The sequence below is a fragment of the Phycodurus eques genome, chromosome 5 (assembly GCF_024500275.1).
Source record: "Phycodurus eques isolate BA_2022a chromosome 5, UOR_Pequ_1.1, whole genome shotgun sequence".
Classification (NCBI taxonomy): Eukaryota; Metazoa; Chordata; class Actinopteri; order Syngnathiformes; family Syngnathidae; genus Phycodurus; species Phycodurus eques.
The window spans coordinates 100,769-127,377 of record NC_084529.1 but is presented as its reverse complement, the minus strand read 5'-3'; the positions used below and the strand labels follow the sequence as shown (position 1 = coordinate 127,377).

Below are 26,609 nucleotides of genomic sequence, written 5' to 3'. Positions count from 1 at the left end.
GTGAAATACTTGGAAAATATAGTCTGGTCAGATGAGAGCAAAACTTAACTGTTTGGATGCACACCACGTTTGGAGGAGAAATGGCGCTGCACATCACACTAAAAACACCATACCAACAGTGAAGTTCAGAGGTGGGAACATGCTGGTGTGGGGCTGCTTTTCAGCAAATGGTACTGGTAAACGTCACATTATTGAAGGGAGGATGAATGGGAAAATGTACAGAGACATTCTTGACAAAAATCTGCTGCCATCTATGAGGATGATGAAACTAAAAGAGGGTGGACATTTCATCAGGATAATGATCCAAAACATACTGCCAAGAAAAAAATAAATAACGCTGCTAGAATGGCCCAGCCAATCACCTGACTTGAATCCAATCGAAAATCTATGGAAAGAACTGAAACTCAAGGTCCATAAAAGAATCCCTTTGAACCTTCAAGATTTGAAGACTGCTTGTGTGGAGGAATGGGCCAAAATCACACCAGAGCAATGCATACGACTAGTTTCTCCATACAGGAGGAGTCTTAAAGCTGTCATTGCAAACAAAGGCTTTTGTATTAAATAAATACCAGTTCGCGTGTTCAATACTTTTTCCCTGTGTCATTTCAAATTATTACACGTAACTTAATTTCTGAGTTTATTTGTCCTACTCTCTTTGTATGGATTACTTGGGTTGTTCCCAACATCTGGTGAAATTTTCATGTCAATAGCACCTTTGGAAATATATTTAGTGAGAACAATGGTGACATGTTAAATAGTTATTTCAGCCGCTGTATATTCAAATGAATACAGTACAAAGACAATATACTGTATGTAATGTTCAAAGTGATGACTGTTTTTTTTTTTCGTTTTTTTTTGGTGAAAATATTCTCTAATTTTGAATTTGCCTACAATACTTTGCAAAAAATCTGGGACAGGGGCAACAAAAGACTGGGGAAGTTGAAGAATGTCCAAAAAAGGCTCAGTTGCTCACAAGCAAGGATGGGGCGATGTTCACCACTTTGTGAACAACCTGCGTTAGCAAATAGTCCAACAGTTTTGAGAACAAAATTTCTCATACAATTGCAAGGAATTTAGCGATTTAATCATCTGCAGTCCATAATATCATCGATTCAGAGAATCAGCATGTTAGCGGCAAGGCCGAAAATCAACATTGAATGAATGCCCGTAAACGTCAATCCCTGCATTAAAAAGCACGTCTGCTCAGGAAAACTTCAGAAAACCATTACCAGTTAACACAGTTTGTATAAGCATAAGCATCGACAGCCAGATGTTTCAGCCTCCAAACGGCTTATAAGTCCTTTAAAAATGTTCAATGATGAAAAATTAACAGACAGACACGTGCCATAGAGTATTATCCCACGGAGGCTGTAATGCTGTGGCACGAGGACTGTGTCAGGAGCAGGACAGACTTTATGGATGTTAAATAAAACATTTTTTTCTTATTTCTGTTGTTTAATGTTACTTTGACATCTCTCAATTTGCATCCAACATAATACTGTATTCTAGAAATGTGTAAAATTAGGGCTGCACACATATACACTTATTGCAAGTGCCATTATCGCAGCGACGATACGTTTTCGATATACTGTGCAGCCCTTTGTACAATGGTTTAATATTTTGGCCGGTAAAAAATATGCTTGGATAGTGGATTTCTTTTTTCATTTACCGGGCCAACTTGGCCGCTGAGTCAAAAAGTTAATTTCGGACAATGCAGATTTTGGAGCAACATACGCTGCCAACCATGTAACGTCTTTTTCAGGGACGTCCCTGCTTATTTTAGCAAGACAATCCCAAGCCACATTCTGCACGTTACAACAGCGTGGCTTCATAGTAAAAGAGTGCAAGTACCAGACTGGCCTGTCTGCAGTCCAGACCTGTCTCCCATTTAAAATGTGTGGCGCATTATCAAGCGCAAAATACAACAACGGAGACTCCGGGCTGTTGAGCAACTAAAGTCAAGCAATAATGGGAAAGATTGCCACCTAAAAAACAACAATTAGTGGCCTCAGTTCCCGAGTGTTGTTAAAAGAAAAGGTGATATAACACTGTGGTAAACATGCCCCTGTCCCAGCTTTTTGGGAACGTGTGTACAGGCATCAAATTTAAAATGAGTTAATATTTGCCCAAAAAAAAAAAAAAGATCGATTTGAACAAATATATTGTCATTGTCGTATATTCAATTAAATATGGGTTGAAAAGAATTTGCAAATCACTGTATTCTGCTTTTATTTACATTTTACACAACATCCCAAATTAATTGAAATTGGGGTTTGTACTGATGGGTCTATCTTGGGTTTTTTTTTTTGTCAGTGTCACCCCTGTTTTGGCAATTCTTCTGGCAGAATGATTAAGAAATCAATTTTGTCTTTTGTTGTTATTTTTTTATGAGTACAAAGAGCTTTTTACTTGATATTTTCAAAAAGAGAGAGGGGGAGTGAGGAAATTAGCTAAATACAAAACTGTTATTGGGGGTGAGTGACAGAGGAAGGCGACGGTCAGAGCTCATGCGCTCATTACAGGCCCCCACCACACTGAAGTTAAGTATCAAAAACAGATTATAAGGACGTTCCTTCAGTCAGATCCAGTAAATTTCTACGAGAGATGATTCACACCAGCTCCATTGCAGCTACCCAGCCAGCTGGCTTATCTCTCATGGGTATGTACTTCGAGAAGAAAAACAATGGCTTGCTGTGAAACCAAAGCTACCAGTCTAAGAAAGGTTCCACCAGTGTTATGGAACAATAAAATAATACATTAAACTTGTAAGTACTTTTGCCACAACAATCCCCCTTCTGATAATAATTAATCAAATATACAAGAACAAAATTACTAAGTATTAAGCATCCAAAAATATTTAGATATGGATTAATTTGAACGATATAACATGGTAACGTGTATGTATAAAAACATACACCTTAAATTTGTCCAGACTTTTACACCTTGATCTTGGTTTAAGAAAATCTTCCATAAACAGGTTGTAACTCAATCATGCGGTCAGTTGAGGGAAAAGGTCTGTCACAAGTCGGAGAGTACAGTGTTAGAATCATCTTTATTTTGCCAAGTATGTCCAAAAAAACCACAAAGAATGTGTCTCCGGTAGTTGGAGCCACTCTAGTACGACAGCAGACAGTCAATTGACAGAGAATACTTTTGAGACATAAAGACATTGAGAAAAACACTGAGCAATAAAAGGTTGCTAGTAATTTGATAATGCTAATAATAATGAATGATTTATCCATCCATCCATCCACTTTCTGAGCCGCTTCTCCTCACGAGGGTCGCGGGTGTGCTGGAGCCTATCCCAGCTGTCATCGGGCAGGAGGCGGGGTACACCCTGAACTGGTTGCCAGCCAATCGCAGGGCACATACAAACAAACAACCATTCGCATTCACAGTCACACCTACGGGCAATTTAGTGTCTCCAATTAATGCATGTTTTTGGGATGTGGGAGGAAACCCACGCAGGCATGGGGAGAACAGGCAAACTCCACACAGGCGTGGCTGGGGTTTGAACCCGGGTCCTCAGGACTGTGAGGCTGACGCTCTAACCAGCCGGTACATTTAAAAAAAAATAATAATAATAATAATAATAATAATATATATATATTTTTTTTTTTGACAATTGTGCAAAAAGATGCATAGTCCTCTAGCAATTAGAGCAGTTTGACTGACTAACATAGCAATAATCCGGTGCAATGACCATTGTTCAAAGGGCGCCGAGACTTCAAGGAATGTATGGTTAAAGTGACTAGTATTGCGATAATCGGGGACAATGTCGATTGTGCAAATGTTGCAGATACTCCTCAGTCAGTGTGCAAGTGGTGCAGATGCTACTTTGGCATGAGTGGCCAGTATTGGTCAACAACAGATATGCAAATAGTGCAGCGTGGCGAGAGTACCCCAGTGAGTGCACAAGTCTGTATAATTGGCCCGACAGAAATGTGACAACAGACTCAAGACAAAGAATTGGCGGCATGTTGCAATGGAATTGTAAGTTAGCTTTTTAAGAAGTTGATGGTAAGAGGGAAGAAGCAGTTGGAATGTCTGCTAGTTTTAGTTTGCATTGTTCGGTAGCGCCTACCTGAGGGAAGTAGCTGGAAGAGCTGGTGACCGGGATGTGGAGGGTCCGAGTGGATTTTGCATGCTCTTGTCTTGGGTCTGGCAGCGTGCAAGTCCTCAAGGGTGCTTAGGGGGGTACCGACAATCTTTTCAGCAGTTTTGATTGTCCGTTGCAGTCAGAGTGTGTCCTTTTTTGTAGCAGAACCAAACCAGACTGTGATGGAAGAACACAGGACTGATTCGATGACCGCTGTATAGAACTGCCTCAACAGCTCCTGTGGCAGGCCGTGCTTCCTCAGGATTTGAGTCCCTGCCGGCAGAGTGTGTTACTGAATAGTAGCCTTTGTTATTTTGGTCCCAGCTCACTGCAGGTCATTCAGTAGGTACCTCCGTGTGGGTCTGGGATTTTTGTCACCATTCTTGTGAACATTTTGACCCCACAGGGTGAGATCTTGTGTGGCGCCCCAGATCGAGGGAGATTATCAGTGGTCTTGTATGTCTTCCATTTTATAATAATAGCTCCCACAGTTCATTTCTTCACACCAGACTGCTTACCTATTGCACATTCAGTCTTCCCAGCCTGGTGCATGTCTACCAGTTTGTTTCTTGTGTCCTTTGACAGCTCTTTGGTCATGGCGATAGTGGAGTTTGGAGTATGACTGTTTGAGGTTGTGGACAGGTGTCTTTTATACCGATAACGAGTTCAAACAAGTGCCATTAATACAGGTAACGAGTGGAGGATATAGGAGCCCCTTAAAGAATAAGTTACAGGTCTGTGAGAGGCAGAAATCTTGCTTGTTTGTAGGTGACAAAATACTTATTGTCCACCATAATTACATAGTACATTACAGGGGTACAGAAGCGTATTGCATTCACTTGGATAAAAATAAATAAATCCTGTTTTTCTGAGTAATTTATTTGAGTGCTTTGTTTTTTTAAATATTTGTTTCTTAGTATTTTTTTTCCTGTTTTTCTGACTATTTTCTTCCCTGTTTTATGACAATTATTTCCCCTGTTTTTCTGACTTTCTTTCTGTTTTTCTGAATCTCGTGTGCATCGAATGCAGAGTTTCCCTCACAGCACAGGAGAATCCACTGTATATAACACTGACTTTGCTCACATAGCTTAGTGAGCTGCGGACTTAGAGGTTACGTCCCGATGGCTAACGCGTGCTAACGTGCCTGCAGGAGCTAGTCGGCAGTTTGAAGCCATTTCATTCTTCCGGTCCACAGTTGCATGCACAGAACTTGTCGGAAGACAGGCAGTCATTGGCTGACCATCGGCTTTTTGGTTACTGGCATATAAGACACCGTATGAACTGAGCGCGTTTCCTTCTTTTTTTTTTTAATGCAGGTACTCAAAAAAACCTGATTAATGCAGGTGCTGCAACCTGGTACAATCCCACTTCAAGATACCTCAGTATGGTACAACGCTATATTCATATATTATTTATCATTGGAATCTGATAATCAAAAACATGACAAAATGTAAATACTAGTGGTGTAACGATTCATTCATTATATTGTGTAAATTTATATTCCTACGATCCAACTGGATCGATCTGTGAAGTTAACCTTCCGGACAGATATCGATAATAAGGTAATCGATCCATCGTATCGATGTTAGGAAATAACGCACCGGATTTAAACACGACAGGCTTTCTGTGGAGGTGCGTATTTGTCGTATTTCCCCCCAAAATGTTTGTCATTGCTTTTACTTCGCTTGATTTTTCAGTTACCCCTCCTTGAGCCGTCACCGTATTGTGGTGGAGGGGTTTGTGTGTCCCAATGATCCTAGGAGCTGAGTTGTCTGGGGCTTTATGCTGGTCACCCACGACAAACAGGTCGTAGGTGAGGGATCAGATAAAGCACGGCTCAAATGATGATGACGACGAACTATGGCCACAGTTTTCCTTTCCCCGGATGTGGGTCACTGGGGCCCACCTCTGGAGCCAGGTCTGGAGGTGGGGCTCGAAGGCGAACGCCTGGATGCCGGGTGTGGACCCATGGGGCCCGGCGGGGTACAGCCCGAAAGGGTAACGTGGGTCCCCCTGACCTTGGGCTCGCCTCCTGTGGGAGTGGCCATAGGGGTCGGGTGCATTGCGAGCTGGGCGGTGGCTGAAGGCAGGGACCTTGGCGATCCGATCCCAAGCTACAGAAGCTGGCTCTGGGGATGTGGAACGTCACCTCTCTGGCAGGGAAGGAGCCCGAGCTGGTGTTTGAGTTATGTGGAAGCTGGGAATTTCTGTTACCGTTATGACAATTCAATTATGCACCAATTTGTACCTAGGAACAGCATGCTGCCCTTACGTTGCTTAGAACAGAATTTGGACAGGCTGCTCGGTCTTCCAGATGGCTGGGCCAGGCGCCGAACAGGAGGATTTGACAGAAAAGGAAGGAAGAAAAAGTAAAGGAATGCAAAAATGGAGAAAAAGCAAGGGTAGGGTTGCCCAAGCTCCTTAGTGACAGTGTTCGTCACGGGCTCAGAAAAGACTTGCGTCACACTATCTTCTGGACGGATATATTATCCGCAAGCTACCCCACACGCACCAAATTGTGGCAGAGTGCCTCTGCCCTCCGCGTTGGATTGACTGCATCTCCGCTGCCTCGTGGTGGGATGCGGGGTTCTCTGGCTGTTCGTCAGTTTCTCCGGAAAGTTGAAAAACGAGCGAGCCCAGAACAAAGGGTGCTTCGGCCTTTTATGCACAGGAGAGAGTGGAGCTGGCCCAGAGACCAAATGGAAGGCAGACCGCGCCTCTTGCTATGGATTTTCAATTGAGGATTATTTGTGGTTTTAAACCAGGGGAAATAATCATTTGATCTATGATAAAGAAATCGGTTCCCAGCTTTGCATTGCCATGCACACACCCTGTTTAATTTAAGCAATGAGTGTTTCAATTTTTTGGGTGGCTGAGCCTGTTAATATTTGTGTTGTGTGAGGTGAAACATCATCCGATTCAGTTGACAAGCAGATTTGACATCAGACCTGTGGCAAACAATCATTAGTGACATTGGTGTCAGGATTTATACTGGGACCATTCATGCAAAGTTTGTAAAATATCAAACAGACATTTAAATTCAGAGAAATCTGTGCCACAGCTCGCAGCTGGCAGTAACTCTCGACCGCCAACGGGTTTCGCTTGTGTTCCATCAATTGTCCTAGAGGGCCTTGCATGGATTTCAAAGGACCAAATGGTTCTTTGAAATGTTATTTTGAGTTGCTTTGAACGGCGGGTTTTCCAAACCTTTGGTTGGTATCTTGGTTCTGCGCACTAAGGGGGCCTTTGATGACTGGAAGCCCAGGTTTCCAGGTGTCATAACATGACATCAGCCAGGCTTCTTGTGACCGTCTGCCTCAGCGGGGCAGAAGGCAAGAATGTAGAACCATCAAAGGTTGCTGGGGACATCTTGTTGATGGCGTGTCCGATACATCAGTTATGATGAACATGTAGATGATAAACTGAAATAAATTGCATTTGGTTTGAAGAAATCTAAGGTGGTTCTTAATAGTTTGTAACGGACTCTTCATCAAACGCCCTGGTGAGGTGTTCCGGGCACGTCCCAACTGGAGGAGACCCCGGGGACGACCCAGGACGCTGGAGAGACTACATCCTTCGGCTGGCCTGGGAACGCCTCGGGATCCCCCCGGAAGAGCTGGATGAAGTGGCTGGGGAGAGGGAAGTCTGGGCGTCCCTGCTAAAGCTACTGCCCCCGCGACCCGACCTCTGATAAGCGGTAGAAAATGGATGGATGGATGGATGTTCATCAAACATAAACATGATCCTAATGTACTCACATGGCGTTGCATTAAAACAAAGGGGAGAAAACACTATCTTATGGCTCACTTGACATCAAATTTGGCTGTACGAGGCTTGAAATACCATGAGTTTGACACCCTTGCTTTCAGGCCTTTCAAGCAACCATTATTTCACTGAGATGCTGACCTAGGCTGTAAATGAAACGTGGTGTTTAGCATGTCCTTGTCTGTTTTGCAGAAGAGAGGAACTACATCTGTGACCAGTGCGGACAAACGTTTAAACAGAGAAAACACCTTTCAGTTCACCAAATGAGGCATTCAGGTGTAAAACCTTTGCAGTAAGTACTATATTGAAAATTGAATCTTTTGGCCTAAACCCATTGAACTGATGAAAACAACTTTTCTTATTGCATTTATTTACAGATTCCGATTAAAGATTTACAAATCATCAGCAGAACAATGTATTTAATTAAGAATTAACTCTGCCATGCTTGAAAGCCCAAACTTGTATTTCACTTGGCATTTGTAAGTTTGTTAGCAAGATTACGCCAAAGTTTTTCTATACAATTACAGTATAAAATTCACTTCAAAAGCTGTGTAAGTGATACTCGGGTGACCTTGTGAATTTGACGAACCTCAAAGCTTAGTCAAAAGGCTAGAAACGTCTTATTGCGCTATCAATGCCAGAACTCTACTACACACTACTACTCACATGTGGCTGACTCTGATCACCCCACAAGGTTAATACCATGTATTTTTATAGCTCACAACAAATGTGTTCATACACCAACCTACACTCAGCCCTATGAGATAATGGTTCATGTGTAAATGTTGTATGGTATTTGTAATAAATCTTTTGAATTCAAATAGAAGCACATCAGCCATATCAAAGAGGATATCAAAAACTTTGACTCCTGTTTGATTACTCCATTATTTTAATACGCAGGAGAGGACACGCACACTGAAAAAAAAGTCCTTTGAATTTACTTAATTTGAACATGTACATTGGTTGCACGATTAAAATGATGTTTTGTTTTTTTTTCGGAGAAGAGGGGTAAATTGTCATTTTAACACATTTTAATCATGTGCAACCAATGTACATGGTCAAAATAAATAAATACAAAGGACTTTTATTTTATTTTATAGCACATCAAAAAATTTTCTCCACAGCTTACCCGCCAGAAAAGCTAAATTACACTGATTAGCTGTAGTAAGACTTGCCAGCTGATTATGATTGGGACTCATCTACAGCTACGTGGCAACTTGTTTGTGCAGTCACAATTGAGACAGTGAGACACCCTTGGTTGGCTCCACACCACTACCAAAACTCAATGGACTTTGTTGATAAGGTCAGAGACCTAAATCTGGATGAAAATATAACTATGGTTTCATTCGATGTGCATTCCAACGCAGGATGCATTGGAAACTGTGAGGCAACGGCTACTTCTTGATGACAGATCCACACTTAAACTCCAAACAGATATGCCACTGGCTGGAAATTTTTCTTAACATCACATATTTTCAATTCATGGCAACATTTTACAATCAAATACATGGTTGTGCTTTGGGCTCCCTGGTATCCCCCATCGGCGCAAACCTGTACATGGAGGACATGGGAAGGAAAGCTCTGAACTCCTTTAAGGGAACAACTCCAAGTCATTGGTACAGATATGTGGATGACACATACAGTAGGTTACAATCAAAAGTGAAGAAGCCGAGCAAATTAACTTTGTGGACAATAAGTTCACACGTGAGAATGTCAAAGACAATAAGTGGCCTTTTTTGGACTGCGATGGCCACATTGGAGATAACATTTTGGGGCTCACAGAAAATCTATACATACTGATCAATACTCTGACTCACACCACCCTCTAGAACACAAACTCTGCATTATCCGTACCCTACAACACAGAGCTGATGACAATTCAACCAGTCCACAGGCCAAAGAGAAAGAACATAGACACATGAGGGAGGCCTTCAAAACCTGTGGTTACTCCAGCTGGTTGTTTGCGTAAAGAGCATCTAATTCCAGAACGGACAAGAGTGACGCAACCATATTGTCATTCCGTATGTATCGGGTCTCTCTGAGAAACTCAGAAGGATTTTCAACCAAGACAACATTCCGGTACACTTCAAAACTGGTAACTGCCTGAGACAAAGGCAGGTATACCACAAAGACCAGACAGCCCATACTCAGAAAAGCAATCTGGTGAATGCGGTCAAGTGCAATGAGGAATTCACACACACATACGTTGTGAAAACCAAACAACCCCTGAACAGATGCATGACACAACACAGACGGGCAAACTCCTCAGGCAGGAGACTCAACCATCTACCTGCACCTCCAAGAAAAACGGCACTCTTTCGAGGACATAAATGTGCATATTCTGGCTAGGGGAGAGAGATGATTTGAGAGAGGCCATCTACATGAAGCTGGAAAGACCATCGCTTAACAAAGAAGCCAAAGCCATATATTAACAAAACCAAGAAACCGAGCCGGTTTCTTTGGGCCCCGAGCTCATCTTAGCTACACTGACGCACTGTGGAAACGTGTGCTAGTCTGACGAGTTCACATTTCAAACTGGTTTTGGAAATCGTGGACATTGTGAGAGTTAAAGGACCATCTGGATTGTCATCAGCGCAAACTTCAAAAGCCAGCATCTGGGATGGTATGTTGTGGTATGGGGTGTTTTAGTGCCCATGGCATGGGTAAATTACACATCTGTGAAGGCACCATAAATGTTTGGAGTAACATATGCTGCCATCCAAGCAAGGTTTTTTTCTGGCACATCCCTGCTTATTTCAGCAAGACCTCGACCTAACAACCGAACTGGACAAAAAAAATAAAAAATAAAATAAATAAATTTAAAAGGAAAGGTCACGTTTACCACACAGTGGTAAACGTGCCCCTGTCCCAGCATTTTTGGAACATATTGCAGGCATCAAATTCAAAATGAGAGCGAGTTTATCAGTTTGAATATTAAAATATCTTGACTTTGTAGTGTATTTAATTGAATAAGGGTTGAAAAGGATTTGCAAATCATTTTATTTTGTTTTTATTTACATTTTACATGACATCCAAACTTCACTACAATTGGGGTTTGTATATTTTAGATAGAGAATTAGAATGTTTGGGTAAATGGAACTGTAATGATAGGGAATTAGAATTAGAATGTTGTTGTTATGTGTCTGTAAAACTTGGTCATTTATAAAAGTACCCTATTGAATGAATGTTTTCTTACAGGTGTGAGGTTTGTGGCTTCCAGTGCCGTCAGCGGGCGTCACTGAAATATCACATGACGAAACACAAGGCAGAGGCTGACCTGGATTTTGCCTGCTTGGTATGCAGCAAGCGCTTTGAGAAGGCCCATAATCTCAATGTTCACATGTCTATGGTCCACCCATTGACTCAAACCAAGATACAGAAAGGAGGCAACAAGCAGAAGCCACACACTGCATTCTCCAACCTGCACAAAATCTTAATGAGCGGAGAAGCTATGCCACAAGAACAAGACAGATGATGTCAGGAAGACTTGGAACTCATGATCTGACTCATGGTGGCGCTCTAAAACATCCAATGTCTATTTGCCTTTACTATAATTTTCCAACCATATACAGTAATCCCTCGCTATATCGTGGTTCACATTGCGGATTCAGTGCATTTTTATACGTCAGTGTAGTGCAGTTACTTGCACATTCTGATAGCTTAATTGGCTAAATGATTTTAATGTGGCAGCAATGACTCACATTGGGTTGGGCTATTATTAGCAAAAATGAAACCTTACTGAGTAATCTCAGCACATAAATTTGGTAAGTAACCAAATTGCTTGACGATACAAAGAACATGACTGGAAAGCCAGTGTTTAAAACACAAGCCACTGTCAGAGTTTTATGAAGTAATTCACAAATTACCAACCTTAGCCCAATGAACAATTAATACACAAACATTGCAAAATCGACAGAAACAAATGCAAGAACATTAAGCTGTTTATTCTACAGCTATAGTACTATAGTTAAAAACATCGCCGCAATGAGTTCTGGGTTCCCATACTGCTTTTTTCGCTGACTACATTGGCAGGACCGTCCGTCAGTATGAGGAACTGTGCCGATGCTGAAGGCAGGAAATTGCCTCCTACTGCTTGGGCTATTGGTTGCGCCATTCAAGTCGAGCACACCTGCGTGCGCATGAACTTGTGTTGTGTGTGGATGTTGACCTCAAGTGGGCAAAAAAAAATACCTTCACCTCTCTAAAGTATCATATATTGGCTTTGAAATGCATATATGAAACTTAGACATTTATTCATCCATTTTCTTCCGCTTATCACCAGCTACTTTGTCCCTCTTCCGGGGGGATCCCGAGGTATACCCAGGCCAGCCGAGGGATGTGGTCTCTCCAGCGTGTAGTGCGTTGTTCGTGGGGCCTCCTACCGTTGGGTGTCCGGAACCCCTCACCAACTCATTCTGTCCGCCTGTATCCGCGATCTTGTTCTTTCGGTCACGAGCCAGAGCTCATGACCAGAGGTGAGGGTAGGAACGTAGCTGGACCAGTAAATCGATAGCTTCGCCTTCAGGCTGAGCTCCTTCTTCGCCACGACAGACCAATACAGAGTCTGCATTACTGCAGACGCTGCAACAATCCACCTGTCGATCTTCAGCTCCATTCTTCCCTCACTCATGAACAAGACCTAGAGATACTTTAAATCCTCCATTTGGAGCAGGAGCTCTTCCCCGACACAGAGAGAGCACTCCTGCCTTTTCCGACTGAGGACCATGGCCTCAGATTTGGAGGAGCTGATTTTCATTCCAGCCACTCCACACTCGGCTGTGAACCACTCCAGCAGGAGTTGAAGATCACGGCTTGATGAAACCATCAGAACCACATCTGCAAAAAGCAGCGACAAGATACTGATATCACCAAACCGGACCCCGTCAACACCTCAGCTGCGCCTAGAAATTCTGTCCATAAAGGTAATGAACAGAATCGGTAACAAAGAGCAGCCTTGGCGAAATATAACCCTCACTGGAAACGAATCCAACTTACTGCCAGCAATGCAGACCAAGCTCTAACACCAGTCATACACAGCCCTTATCAAGCCCATACACCCGAAGCAACCCCCATTGAAATCCCCGAGGGACACGATCGAATGCCTTCTTCAAGTCCACAAAGCACATGTAGACTGGTTGGGCGAACTCCCATGAACCCTCGAGGACCCTGTTGAGGTTCCACGGCCAGGACGTAAACCACACTGTTACTCCTGAATCTGAGATTCAACTTCCCGATGGACCCTCCTCTCCAGAACCCCTGAATAGACCTTACCAGGGAGACTGAGGAGTGTGATTCTCCCTATAGTTGGAACACACCCTCCAGTCACCCCCTGGTCTGCCAATCAAGAGGAACTGTCCCCGATGTCCACGTGACATTTCAGAGGCCTGTCAACCAGGACAGCCCCATCCAGAGCTTTCAGGAACTCCCCCAGGGCCCTGCCACCGAGGAGCTTTTTAACCACCTCGGTGACCTCAACCCCAGAGTCCCCAGACGTTGCTTCCTCATGAGAAGGCGTGTCAGTGGAATTGAGGAGTTCTTCGACGTATTCGGGCCACCAAGTCACAACTTCCCGAGTTGAGGTCAGCAGCACTCTGCCCCACCAGACACCGTGTTGACAGTGCACTTGCATCCCCCTCCTGAGACTCCAGATGGTGGCCCAAAATTTCCTCGAAGCTGTCCGAAAGTCATTCTCTATGGTCTCACCAAACTCCTCCCACGCCCAAGTTTTTGCCTCAGCGACAACTAAAGCTGCATTCTGCTTTGCCAGCCGATACCCATCAGCTGCCTCCGGAGTCCCACAGACCAAAAAGACCTAATTGGACTATAGGACTTCAGCTTGATGGCATCCCTTGGATCCCCTGGTGTCAACCAGTGGGTTCGGGGATTGCCACCACGACAGGCACCCACCACCTTACAGCCACAGCTGCGTTCAGCTGCCTCAACAATGGTACTCGGACTCAATGTCCCCCGCCTTCTCTGGGACGTGGGTGAAGTTCCGCCGGAGGTGGGAGTTGAAGCTCTTTCTGTCAGGGGACTCTGCCAGATGTTTCCAACAGACCCTCACAATACGCTTGGGTCTGCCAGGTCGGACCAGCATCTTCCCCGTATCATCGGACCCAACTCACATGATACGGTGGCAAGTCCGCCGACACGACCACAGTCGATCACCGAACTGCGGCCTAGGCTGTCCTGGTGCCAAGTGTACATAGTGTTCGTTATGAACAAACGATGATGAGTCCAATAACAGGAGACCACTCGGTTTAAGGTGTGTGTGTGTGTGTGTGGTTCTTCCCAATCACGCCCCTCCAGGGGTCACTGTCATTGCCCATGTGAGCATTGAAGTCCCCCAGAAGAATAATAGAGGTGACATTCCACGTGCCTAGAGCTAGCTTCTGTAGCCAGGGATCAGATTGACATGGTCCTGGACTTCGGCCACCCAGCTCATTGTGCACCCCCCCTCCCCCTGTACATTTATATAATAATAATAATACTTGGTCGCTACTTTGCAGAGTTCATTTATTCGCTACTTTGCAGAGTTCATTTATTGCTGGGTTTCCGGGAACGTAACCCCGGTGATACACGAGGGTTTCCTGTATTCCACTTTTCAAGCTTGTTTACAGCTAATAAGCAAGGAAGGGTGGCCACGTCCGTGAAGTGGGCGTTGTAGTAGTGTCGTGTTGGCTGAGAACAGCTGCATCCGTATGTACTGTCTGTACAAAAATTGGGTAAGTAACTTTGCTTTCTTACTGTTGTAGTGGTTTATTAATCGCCCAAGTAAGTCAAGTGTTTTTATTTATTTTATTGTTTTTAAGTAATTACTGTATTCAAGAACATGGCAGAAAAACATTTGGAACATCTTTCAGTTATTTTGAGTGAAACTGTTGAGCCAAAGTTGCCTTATCAGAGGAAAGACTACTCTGGAATAATCCTGTGAGGGTCCAAGTGTGTAGACAGAGCTGCTGCCACCTCTGGGTCAAATTCCACACACTGAGACTCCAGCTGCACCAGAACACACAATACAAAGAGATTAGAACCAGAGGGTGAAATCAAAGGAAGGTCTTGATAAGCGTGTTTGTGTTTGACCTGAGCTATATGCCCGGAAAAGAGAGTGGAAGTGGACGTCTGGGAAATGGCCCTCAGCAGGAAGGTTTTGCTTTGGCTCAGAATCTGCCAAGACTCCATCTATCATCAGTATCAGATTTCAAGCGAGGGAATTTCATTTGAATTGAGCAGGGTGAATATGGCTCAAGGCTTAGTCACCTGACTTCCAAGGGGTCCAGTGATAGAGGGGCCCGGGCCATCTAGGAGCTGCAGCAGACTGATGTAGCAGGAGACAGCAGTATTGAGAAAGCCTGGACAACGCACAGCTCTTTGCTGCACCTCAGTGCTCTGCTGAAGCAATAAGCTTAACACACATGAACAATGTGTTTACTTTAATAGGAATAATTTAATAGGAATACAGGAGCAACTTAATGTATGTTATACATTTTTTTAAGGCAGGACTTACTTAAAGAAACACAGGATTCTAAATGCTAACCTGTAGAAGGCCCACGGCATCAGTTGAGTAAATCGGTCTGATGTCACCAAGGTAACACTCTGGTAAGCACCTTTTTCAGCATCTAAGAAAAGTTTAAATTACACTTCTAGCTACCAGATTAGCTCACCAAGAGTGAAATATAGCATAGCAATAAATATTTATAACCATTTATCAGAAATTACCACAAAATGCCACAACAGGACATGGCATTCAGTGTTGGAGTATAGATCTCTTATGTAATACAGTACAAGTAAATGTTACCAATCATGAATAAAACGAACCTCAACTGCTTTCATTTTGTACAAGTAGCTTACATAGTCTTTTTCAACAGAAAGATTGGTTTTCTGAGAAAGAAAGAACCTTTACCTTTAGATTTAAAGATAAGTAGCCAGTCAGCAGAATCCACCAACACAGTCAGGACTTCTGTGCATATGTTTAAGGCGTTCTGATGGCTACACTCCTAAAGAAACAGAAATAGGTGACGTTACAAACTCGAGAGGAAAGCAACTTCAATAAACTCTGACCCTAAACAAGACTGTATTGAACAGCATCTGATGTTCACTTGGGTGCAATTCAGGGTTTGTTGATACTAAAATATTAAAACATCAGACATGAACGCATAGTTTGCTCGGCCATTGACAAATATTGATTCAATACTCGACAATTTTCTTTACATATTTGTGTCGTTGATTTTTAGACTAAAAAGTTACTGGTATTATGAATTAAGGCGAAAAAAATACAATTTAAGTTCTACTCAGCCAACAGACATTTTTTTTTTTGCATCCACACATCCCATCACGTTTAGAATTGGAGCAGAGTGACCAAACATTTGTGCTCAAGGGCCACATTATATTTTTAAAACGGCAGATGGGCAAGGACATTTGTACAGGTAAAAATGTTTATTCAAATTGAAAAGTGTATGTCAATATAATTTATTCTAATAATTAAATACAGTGGGGGGGGGGGAGGTATTTTGTCAGCCACCAATTGTGCAAGTTCTCCCACTTAAAAAGATGAGTCCTGTAATTTTCCTCATAGGTATACCTCACCTATGAGAGACAAAATAAGAAAAAACAAATCCAGAAAATCCCATTGTCTGATTTTTTAAAATAATTTATTACCAAATTGTGGTGGAAAAATAAGTATTTATTCAATAACAAAAGTCGAGTTCTCCCAACCCACTTGGAGAAGGTGTTCGACAGTGTCCCTCGGGGAGTCCTGTTAGGGGGGGTATGGGGGACCGAACCCCCCTGATACAGGAAAAAAACAATTCAAGGTTACCTGGCCTGTGTTAAAAAGTAATTACTTGTTAAATCATGAATTAATTGTGACTAATCACAATTTTTGGTTAATTTTCACTGCTCACATCCATAGGAAGAGCCATTATTCTCACATGGAGAAATCATGGAAAAGTGGTGAACCTTCCCAGGAGTGGTCGGCCTACAAAGATTACCCCAAGAGAATAGCAATGACTCATCCAGGAGCCCACAAAGGACATCAGGAACACTTCAAAAGAACTGAAGGCCTACCTTGCCTCAGTTAAGTCAGTGTTCATGACTCAACAGTAAGGAAGAGACTGGGCAAAAATGGCACCCATGGCAGAGTTTAAAGGCAAAAACCACTGCTGAACAAAAGAACATAAAGGCTCACCTAACTTTTGCGAAAACAAAACATCTGAATGATTCCCAAGACTTTTGGGAGAACATTACATGAACTGACGAGATGAAACTTTTTGGAAGGTGTGGGTCTCGTTACATCTGGCATAAACGTAGCACAGCATATATATGGCATCCTAACTTGCTTATTTATTTATTTTAAACCTGTCCTGTTCAGCTGCATGGCCTTACAGAATGGTCCATCTGTCTTTTGTGCTGGAACAGTTTTGCTGTTAAACAGGGGAGTTTGACACACTCCCTCTGCTTATTTAAAAAAAAAAAAAAATTATGTTTATTGAAAATGCAGCTGGACAGAAAAGGGGACAGAGTGGACAAGGGGAATAGGGGTGTGAACCACAGATGAACAATTGTTAGTTTAGATATTTGAGCACAAGTCACATTACAACAGTCAAATTGTGTTCTTATTTGTGGATGGCGGGGGAACGACACCCGGTGAGGACATGCAATAACTAACTGAGAGGACAGAAAAGGGCAGGACAGGACAGTTGATATGTTCATATAACCTGTGTTGTTATTAGCGGTCCCAGCACACGCAATTAAAGCCGATTGCGTGAATTAGAGAATGAACAAATCACATGCATGTTAGTCAACTGGTCAACGGAGTTGCTGACATTGAGCAAGGGTGGGCCTGGCCCCCTCCACCCACAGGGAGGGGGTGTGGTGGGGGGGGTGGGGGCAAACTAGTGTGCCCGTCCAGCAGGGGACCCAACCAGGGGGACGCCACCCACTCCCCAGGACGGTCCCCAGCCCAACTGAAGCGCACTGACCAGTCCCAAAGGGAGGGGCACCACCCACCTCCCCCCACACTTGGGAAATGATCCAATTAATTATAAATACATCTTTGCCAATGACGTAAGATGAAAGGCAGAACAATTAAAAGCTCTTCCACTAGATGGCAGAAGGTACAAAAAAACGTTGCCATTCATACAACAAAACAAAAAGTCTAAGAGTGGGTTACAAAGTATGTTTTTTCAACTGATTTAGTACAATTTTGCATCGCTGAATCCAAAAATGATATCGGTCCAGGTCAGGTTTTTATGCCAATTTTTTAACAGTTTATGAAGCAAAATGTACATTTAAAAGTAGACATTGATAAAAGTAAGTACCTGTAAATTTAATGTTATGTCATCATTGTTCAGAATTCAGGGCATGAACTTCCATTTATTTGGCGAAAATACCTGTACATCTAAACAAAAACATGGCCATAGTTCAAAAAGTTGACCTGCTTGAGCAAAACCAACATAATTTTTGGATTCAGCACATTTTAATTGTCCGAAATCAGCTTAAAAAAATCTTCCAATAAATTGGTTGTTGACCAGTGTAATAAGTCTTGGCTTCCTGCGAGTGTATCAGCCTAGTGTTGCATTATATAGGCCCACATTTCACACTGAGTACAAGGCCTGTCACAATAATTACTATGTTGACTTGTCGTTCAATAAATAAAATGGGCACGAACTCCATAAATGATCATTGTTGTGGTGAGCCGGTGTGCGGATTACACGGTAAGCCGACATATTTGGCCACTAGTTGGCTAATGGAAACCGGAGGACCGGTAGACTCTTGCCGGTGTTGGCTCCATTCAATACTCACAGCCTTGGTCCATGTGCCGTGGTCCGTATTTTATTGTTTCACTCACCCAATTACTGAGCGGTGTATATAATCTTATTCCAAGTTTTGCACTGAAGTTAAAACATACTTTTGTTCGCCGCCGCCGTTGGACACAAGCACATCTTCGTTGCGCATTCGTCGTTGGTTTTTGCCGCTTCTTCTTCGGGGTCGGCAGACGAGGCATTGAAACTGGGAACCACATTTTTTTAATTTGTACGATTCCGGGAGAACCGGAACATCAGTCCCGGTTCCAATCGATGCCCAACCCTAATGGTAGGTCAATTGAAGACTAAATTGCCCGTAGGTGTGAATGTGAATAATGTTTGTCTGTATGTGCCCTGCAATTGGCTGTCGACCAGTTTAGGGTGTACCCCGCCTCTCGCCCAGAGTTAGCTGAGATAGGCGCCAGCACGCCCGCAACCCTATTGAGTAACCTGCTAATATTGAGTAACCCTCCCAACCCTGTTTATAGCATAGACATATGAAGATATGTCCAAAGTTAAAAAGCCCTGACTCTTTTAAAGAGGACTGTATAGGAAAACAAACTACTGAATCATTCAAATAAAGTAAAAGAATTGCAGTAGTATTGATTTAACCATGTTCTCTTTGGGACTATCCTTTTAAATAGGTAAATTGGTTTGTTTTGCTTGTAAGTACATTCCAAAATAGTGTGAAAAATCATCGGTCATAAACTTTTATATGGTGGTGGTAGACTTATGCAATCGTTTTTAAATGTATTTCAATCATATGCTTGTGGTAATGCTAAAACATAAATGGTTTTCCCAGGGGAAGAGGGTTTGGAGCCCTCACTATACTGTAAGAGCTGGCTGCTGGCCCCACTGAGTCAAACAAATGATCTAATAAAAGTGTTTTCTTTTTTTAAATGAATGACCTGTTTTTCCTGTCAACATTTTGTTCACAGTAAAATATTTAGCAAATATATCTCGAGTCACTGTCAAAGTTAATTTCATACGAAACTATGATATGCCATGGTCATGCTGTCTACATCCTCAGAAAAGGGTGCGATCATATCGTGCTGGTGCGGCCAACTGAAAAAGTTGGTCGCATCAGTGCTACTTAGTTAAAGTTAGTGTAGGGCCCTGCCAAGTACCAAGTAAAAAAAAAAATAGTTTGCTCGACAAGTACCACTATCCCGACCAACATTAAAATACAGTAGCATAGTAGGTCTGCTAATCAAAAACAAGACAGAGGTTTTATTCCTAAAAAGTATATTTCATATTATTGTAAGCCACTGTGATATTATGCAGTTTTAACATTAGCGCAGGAAAAAAAAAAAACTACTAGTACTCAGATAATTTAATTAAAATGCATTGGGCACAAAAGTTAAAAACATGACCTAAATAAATGTTCAAAAAGAAACTTCTTCAATTTTAAAAGCAAATTTATTTAACTTTGAAAGTTGAATACAACTAAACTGTACGTAGTGATGCTTTCACGTACCACTCGAGATAGCCTGCGTACCACACTTTGAGAAGCACTGACCTAGACAATGTAAACTTTAGGCGCACGATTACATCCTCAGGTCGTGTGGATGTTATTTTAGGGAGCTCTACATTTGGAACAGATTAATTACGATTTTTACAACGCTGCGGAAAACCGGTAAATTGCTGTTCTTCAAAGTTTGTCTAGTACAGAACTGTGTGGTTCTGTGGAGTACATCTACGTTTGAACAAGTGTGACTCACCTGAGGAAAAAGGAGGGCTGACAGGTATTTGTTCACCCACAGGAAAAGTAAGAAAACTAAAACCTGAAACAAGAAATAAGCCACAGGCGAGCCACATCATTATTGAAGAGACAATCTTCAGGTGTTTTACTTAAACTAGGGATGTCCCGGTCCAACTTTGACCCTTCCGATCTGATACTGATATTGCAGCCTTGAGAGTTTTGGCCGATACCGATATCGGTCCAATCCAATATCAGGAATAATCATAAATACAGTACTTTAAGTATTTTGTCGTATGGTATGTTAGAATAGGCTTGATCACGTGATATTACTCAGAGAACGATAATCAGCTCACCTGTAGGTATGAGGAAAAACTCACCCATTCATTATTAACCAATGGGTAACAAAGTAACTTTAAAAATAAGAATGTACTACAATTTAATAAAATAAAAAATTATTAGAAAATCCTGAAAAATAACTTCAATAAAACCAATAAAACAAAATTGCAACATAACCACTGCTTAACTTAAATATAAGCATATTCTACATTAGAATAGATTAAATAAAGTAGAAAAACATGAAAAATAACCTCAATAAATAATCAATACAAATTATACTTTTAAAGTGCAAAATAGGCGGCACGGGGGAGACTGGTGAGCAGATCTGCCTCACAGTTCTGAGGACCCGGGTTCAATCCCCGGCCTCGCCTGTGTGGAATTTGCATGTTCTCCCCGTGCCTGCGTGGGTTCTCTCAGAGCACTCGGGTTTCCTCGCACATCCCAAAATCATGCATGAATTGGAGACTCTAAATTGCCCGTAGATGAGAATTTAAGTGCGAATGGTTGTTTGGTTATATGTGCCCTGCAATTGGCTGGCGATCAGTTCAGGCTGTAACCTGCCTCCTGCCTGACGATAGCTGGGATAGGCTCCAGCACACCCGCGACCCTTGTGAGGATAAGCGGTAAAGAAAATGGATGGAAGTGCAAAATAAAAATTCAAGTTCAGTTCAGTTCAGTTATTTTTTACCGTCAGTATACAGTAGTGTGAAAATGCATTTGCCCCCTCTTTTAGTTTTTTTATGATTGTCACACTTAAACAAAATGATAAAATACTACATCTAAAGCCAACCAGGAATAACGATTACCATGTTGAGAAAATCTATCAGTACACCAAGTCTAAAACCTTGGTGTACTGACAGATTCCGACCTGACTTTAAACAGTCATATCAAATCAATTAGTAAAACTGCCTTCTACCATCTGAAGAACATATCCAGAGTGAAGGCTTGCATGTGCCAAGCAGACAAGGAGAAGCTCATCCATCCTTTTATCTCAAGTAGACTTGACTAATGTCATGGTCTTCTGACTGGACTCCCCCAAAAGAGCATTAAACATCTGCGCCTCATTCAGAATGCTGCAGCTCGGGTTCTGACCAGAACAAAGAGGTCAGAGCATATTACTCCAATTCTAAAGTCTCTACACTGGCTCCCAGTCAGCTTCACAATAGATTTTACATTTCTGATGGTGGTCTATAAATCACTAAATGGTTTAGGCATCTTCTGTTTATAGACAGGCACTTAGCTCAACAAAGAGGACGGATGTGCACTGTGGAAAGGGTAATGGAGCAATCAGCAGTTCTCCCTGGAATTTACTGGGAGCAAAGCCCAAAGATATGGGACATCATCTAAAAGGGAGGATACAACACCAGCAGATTACAGAGGCCTGAAATCACTAAATGGTTTAGGTCCTGAATACATGAAAGAAATGCTAATGGTATTTAAACCCAGTAGGGCTCTGAGATCTACAGACTCGGGTCAAATAGTGGAGCACAGAGTCCAAAGCAAATATGGTGAAGCAGCATTCATCTATTATGCTGCACACAAATGGAATAAGTTGCCAACAGAAGTGATGTCAGCCCCAAGTGTGCATGTTTTTAAGTCCAGGTTAAAAACTTCTTATTCCTCATGCTTTTTAGAGCATTTTCACTTTTAAATGATATTTCTTGCACTGTACGCTGTTTTAATTGTACTTTTATTTTTCTTCGTTTTAAATGTTTAAGCTCTTTTTTTCTGCTTTTAATCACGTAAAGCAAATTGAGTTACCTTGTGTATGAAATGCACTATATAAATAAATTTGCTTTGCTTAAATGTTTCCCATCATCAAATTTAAATATTAGTCAGACAACGCACTGTGGTTTATCGTATCTGCGTTCAATTTCTCTAGCCACACCCAGGCCTGACACTGCCACACCTGTTCTCAATCAAGAAATCCCTTAAATAGGACCTGCCTGACAAAGTGAAGTAGACCAAAAGATCCTCAAAAGCTAGACGTCATGCCGAGAGCTAAAGAAATTCAGGAACAAATGAAAAAGAAAGTAACTGAAATCTATCAGTGGAAAAGGTTCTAAAGCCATTTCTAAAGCTTTGGGACTCCAGCGAACCACAGTGAGAGCCATTATCCACAAATGGTGAAAACAAAGTACAGTGGTGACCCTTCCCAGGAGTGGCCAGCCGACCAAAAGTACCCCAAGAGTGCAGAGACGACTCATCCAAGAGGTCACAAAAGATCCCACAACAACATCCAAAGAACTGCAGGCCTCACTTGCCTCAGTTAATGTCAGTGTCAATGACTCAACCATAAGAAAGAGACAGGGCAAAAATGGCCTGCATGGCAGAGTTCCAAGATGAAAACCGTTGCGGAGCAAAAAGAACATTAAGGCTCATCTCAATTTTGCCAGAAGATATCTTGATCATCTCCAAAGACTTTTGAAAAATTACTCTGTGGTCTGACGAGACAAAAGTTGAACTTTGTGGAAGGTGTGTGTCCTATTACATCTGGCGTAAAAGTAACACCGCATTTCAGAAAAAGAACATATCAACAGTAAAATACGGTGGTGGTAGTGTGATGGTCTGGGGATGTTTTGCTACTTCAGGACCTGGAAGACTTGCTGTTAACAATGAATTCTGCTGTCCACAAAAAAATAAATGTCCGGCCATCTGTTTGTGACCTCAAGCTGAAACGAACTTGGGTGCTGTCGCAGGACAATGATACAAAACATACCAGCATGTCCACCTCTGAATGGTTGAAAATAAAATAAAAAATAAAGACTTTAAAGTGGGCTCGTCAAAGCCCAGACCTGAATCTTATTGAGATGCTGTGGCATGACCTTAAAAAGGCGGTTCATGCTTAAAAACCCTCCAATGTGGCTGAATTACAACAATTCTGCAAAGATGAGAGGGCCAAAATTCCTCCAAAGAACTGTAAGAGACTCATTGCAAGTTATCACAAACGCTTGATTGCAGGGGGAAATCACTTTTTCATAAAGGGCCAAGTAAAAACCTTAATTTAAAAACTGCATTTTGTGTTTACTTGTGTTGTCTTTGAAAAATATTTCCATTTGTTTGATGTTGGGAAACATTTAGGTGTGACAAACGTAAAAAAAATAAAATAAAAAGATCAGGAAGGGGGCAAACACTTTCACGCCACTGTATGGTGGGAACAGCGTTTGGTTTCTCCACATGTGCACCAATACACTTTTGAACTTCTTGATGCAAAGGCGATTTAGTTTATTGACACTGTCGTGGCGGATATGAATTATGTATTAGCTTTGACCTAGCAATTTTTGTAAACAAAAACGAAGAAACGAAGTCTATGAAGTATTTGAACATCCAATAGGTCTAATTATTTTGTTTTGTGTGTTTACTTTTACAGTTAACTTTAAATGGAGTGTCAAACGAATTTAAGCAAACAACATTCACTCATACTCTTCGCTACTATGTTGGCACCTTAGCAAGCTGTTGTTGTGATCATGTGGGAACTGTATGTCGTCCGCTGCTAAATACACGTGCTAGAGGGGACCATGGAATGGACTGCTTGTATAAATGGAAAAAAATCTGAGATTTTACAACCCCAATTCCAATGAAGTTATGACGTTGTATTAAACAAATAAAAACAGACTACAATGATTTGCAAATCATGTTCAACTTATAGATATTTAATTGAATAACCTACAACGACAAAATATTTAATGTTCAAACTGATAAACTTTATTGTTTTTAGCAAATAATTCACTTAGAATTTTATGGCTGCAACACGTTTCAAAAAAGCTGGGACAGGGTCATGTTTACCACTGTGTTGCATTCACCTTTTCTTTTAACAACATTCAATAAACATTAGGGAAATGAGCACACTAATTGTTGAAGAATTCTTTCCCATTCTTGCTTGATGTACAGCTTCAGCTGTTCAACAGTCCGGGGTCTCCGTTGTCGTATTTTACTCTTCATAATGCGCCACACATTTTCAATGGGAGACAGGTCTGGACTGCAGGCGGGCCAGTCTAGTACCCGCACTCTTTTACTACGAAGCCACGCTGTTGTAACACATGCAGAATGTGGTTTGGCATCGTCTTGCTGAAATAAGCAGGGGTGTCCATGAAAAAGAGTTTCCTTGGATGGCAGCATATGTTCTCCAAAACCTGTATGTACCTTTCAGCATTAATGGTGCCTTCACAGATGTTTAAGTTACCCATGCCATTGGCACTAACACAGCCCCATACCATCACAGATGCTGGCTTTTGAACTTTGTGTCCATAACAGTCCGGATGGTTCTTTTCCTCTTTGGCCCGGAGGACACGACGTCCACAATTTCCAAAAACAATTTGGAATGTGGACTAGTCGGACCACAGAACACTTTTCCACTTTGCTTCAGTCCATCTTAGATGAGCTCGGGCCCAGAGAAGCCGGCGGCCTTTCTGGGTGTTGTTGATAAATGGCTTTTGCTTTGCATAGTAGAGTTTCAAGTTGCACTTACGGATGTACCGCCGAACTGTATTTACTGACATATGTTTTCTGAAGTGTTCCTGAGCCCATGTGGTGATATCCTTTTCACATTGATGTCGGTTTTTGATGCAGTGCCGCCTGAGGGATCGAAGGCCACGGAAATTCCTAAATTCCTTGCAATTGTACATTGAGGAACATTGTCTTTAAACTGTTGGACTATTTTCTCACGCACTTGTTCACAAAGAGATGAACCTCGCCCCATCTTTGCTTGTGAATGACTGAGCAATTCAGGGAAGCTCCTTTTCTACCCAATCATGGCACCCAACTGTTCCCAATTAGCCTGTGGGATGTTCCAAACAGGTGTTTGATGAGCATTCCTCAACTTTCTCAGTCTTTTTTTGCCACCCATCCCAGCTTTTTTGGAACATGTTGCAGCCATCAAATTCTGAGTTAATGAATATTTGCTAAAAAACAATAAAGTTTACCAGTTTGAACATTAAATAGTTTGTCTTTGTAGTGTATTCAATTAAATATAGGTTGAACATGATTTGCAAATCATTGTATTCTGTTTATGTTTAACACAAGGGCCCAACTTCATTGGAAATGGGGTTGTAGATCCGATCTGATCTGATACTCGTTTTTTTGCTGACTCCGAACCGATTTCCGGTCTCAAAAATCGGATTGGGACACCCCTAATTTAAAATAATACACTCAAATATAAAAATACTAATGCATGTTAAAACATAGGTGTAAAATAACACATTGAATAAAAACCAGTGAGTAGTGATAGGAATGTAATAATGACTCTACAGTATAACTGGGCTTGAAAAGAAATTATTTTAACTCCCTGTATGGCTGGACTATTGCTCAATACTACTGTGCATTTAAATACAGGTAGAGTCCGTATACTTTTGTGCTCTACTAAGCATGGTTTTTTTTTAGAGGGAAAAAGAGAAATGTGCACTGGTTTTCACGTTACATGTGTGTTATCCTGTATTTTTAAACATGGCAATATACAGTATATCACAGATTTAAAAATAAATAAATAAATAAAAATCACATCACCCCCCCCCCCCCCAATATAGTGTAGTCCTACTGCTAATCAGATTGGAGGATCTCAGAAAATGGACTGTATCACACAGAGGAAGGTAGAGCTAAGTAGATCCTTGACTGTTCAGTGAAAAGGGGCAGCAATATGGACCTCAGTATGACTCATTTAGACTAACGTACTGTTCATGTCAAACAAATCTATATAAATATAACATTTCAAAGACCTTATTTTTAAAATTCCAACATTTTTACCTCTCTGTGTTTAATGTTTGTCAAAGGTTGCAACATATTCAGAGCATCGGTGACACCTTGCTTGCCTTCAGCTCGACCTTGCAAGCCTACATACAGGCTGGAGGCTAACAAGAGTGCTGGAGCTGAGGGGATCTGCAGCAACTGACCCCTCGTTAAACTGCAG

At 41.9% G+C, this 26,609-nt stretch overlaps 2 protein-coding genes across 16 annotated transcripts in view; one reads left to right on the top strand and one right to left on the bottom strand.

Annotated features, from left to right (window-relative positions):
* The window catches only part of znf276 (zinc finger protein 276), a 44,554-nt gene extending 24,861 nt beyond the window's left edge, over positions 1-19,693 (top strand). For 6 of the 7 annotated variants that reach the window (XM_061676520.1, XM_061676523.1, XM_061676519.1 and 3 more), the window contains 2 exons: positions 8,057-8,156; positions 11,063-19,693. In XM_061676520.1, coding sequence (XP_061532504.1) covers positions 8,057-8,156; positions 11,063-11,339 — 377 coding nt within the window. In that variant the 3' untranslated portion in view covers positions 11,340-19,693. The remainder of the gene's footprint in view (positions 1-8,056; positions 8,157-11,062) is intronic. The other variant, XR_009768540.1, reaches the window with a different exon arrangement.
* The window catches only part of LOC133402600 (Fanconi anemia group A protein homolog), an 81,229-nt gene continuing 69,363 nt past the window's right edge, over positions 14,744-26,609 (bottom strand). For 7 of the 9 annotated variants that reach the window (XM_061676510.1, XM_061676509.1, XM_061676508.1 and 4 more), the window contains 6 exons: positions 26,447-26,603; positions 20,391-20,453; positions 15,768-15,861; positions 15,402-15,483; positions 15,125-15,269; positions 14,744-15,046 (listed from right to left, as the gene is read on the bottom strand). In XM_061676510.1, coding sequence (XP_061532494.1) covers positions 14,777-15,046; positions 15,125-15,269; positions 15,402-15,483; positions 15,768-15,861; positions 20,391-20,453; positions 26,447-26,603 — 811 coding nt within the window. In that variant the 3' untranslated portion in view covers positions 14,744-14,776. The remainder of the gene's footprint in view (positions 15,047-15,124; positions 15,270-15,401; positions 15,484-15,767; positions 15,862-20,390; positions 20,454-26,446; positions 26,604-26,609) is intronic. The other 2 variants (XM_061676513.1, XM_061676514.1) reach the window with 2 other exon arrangements.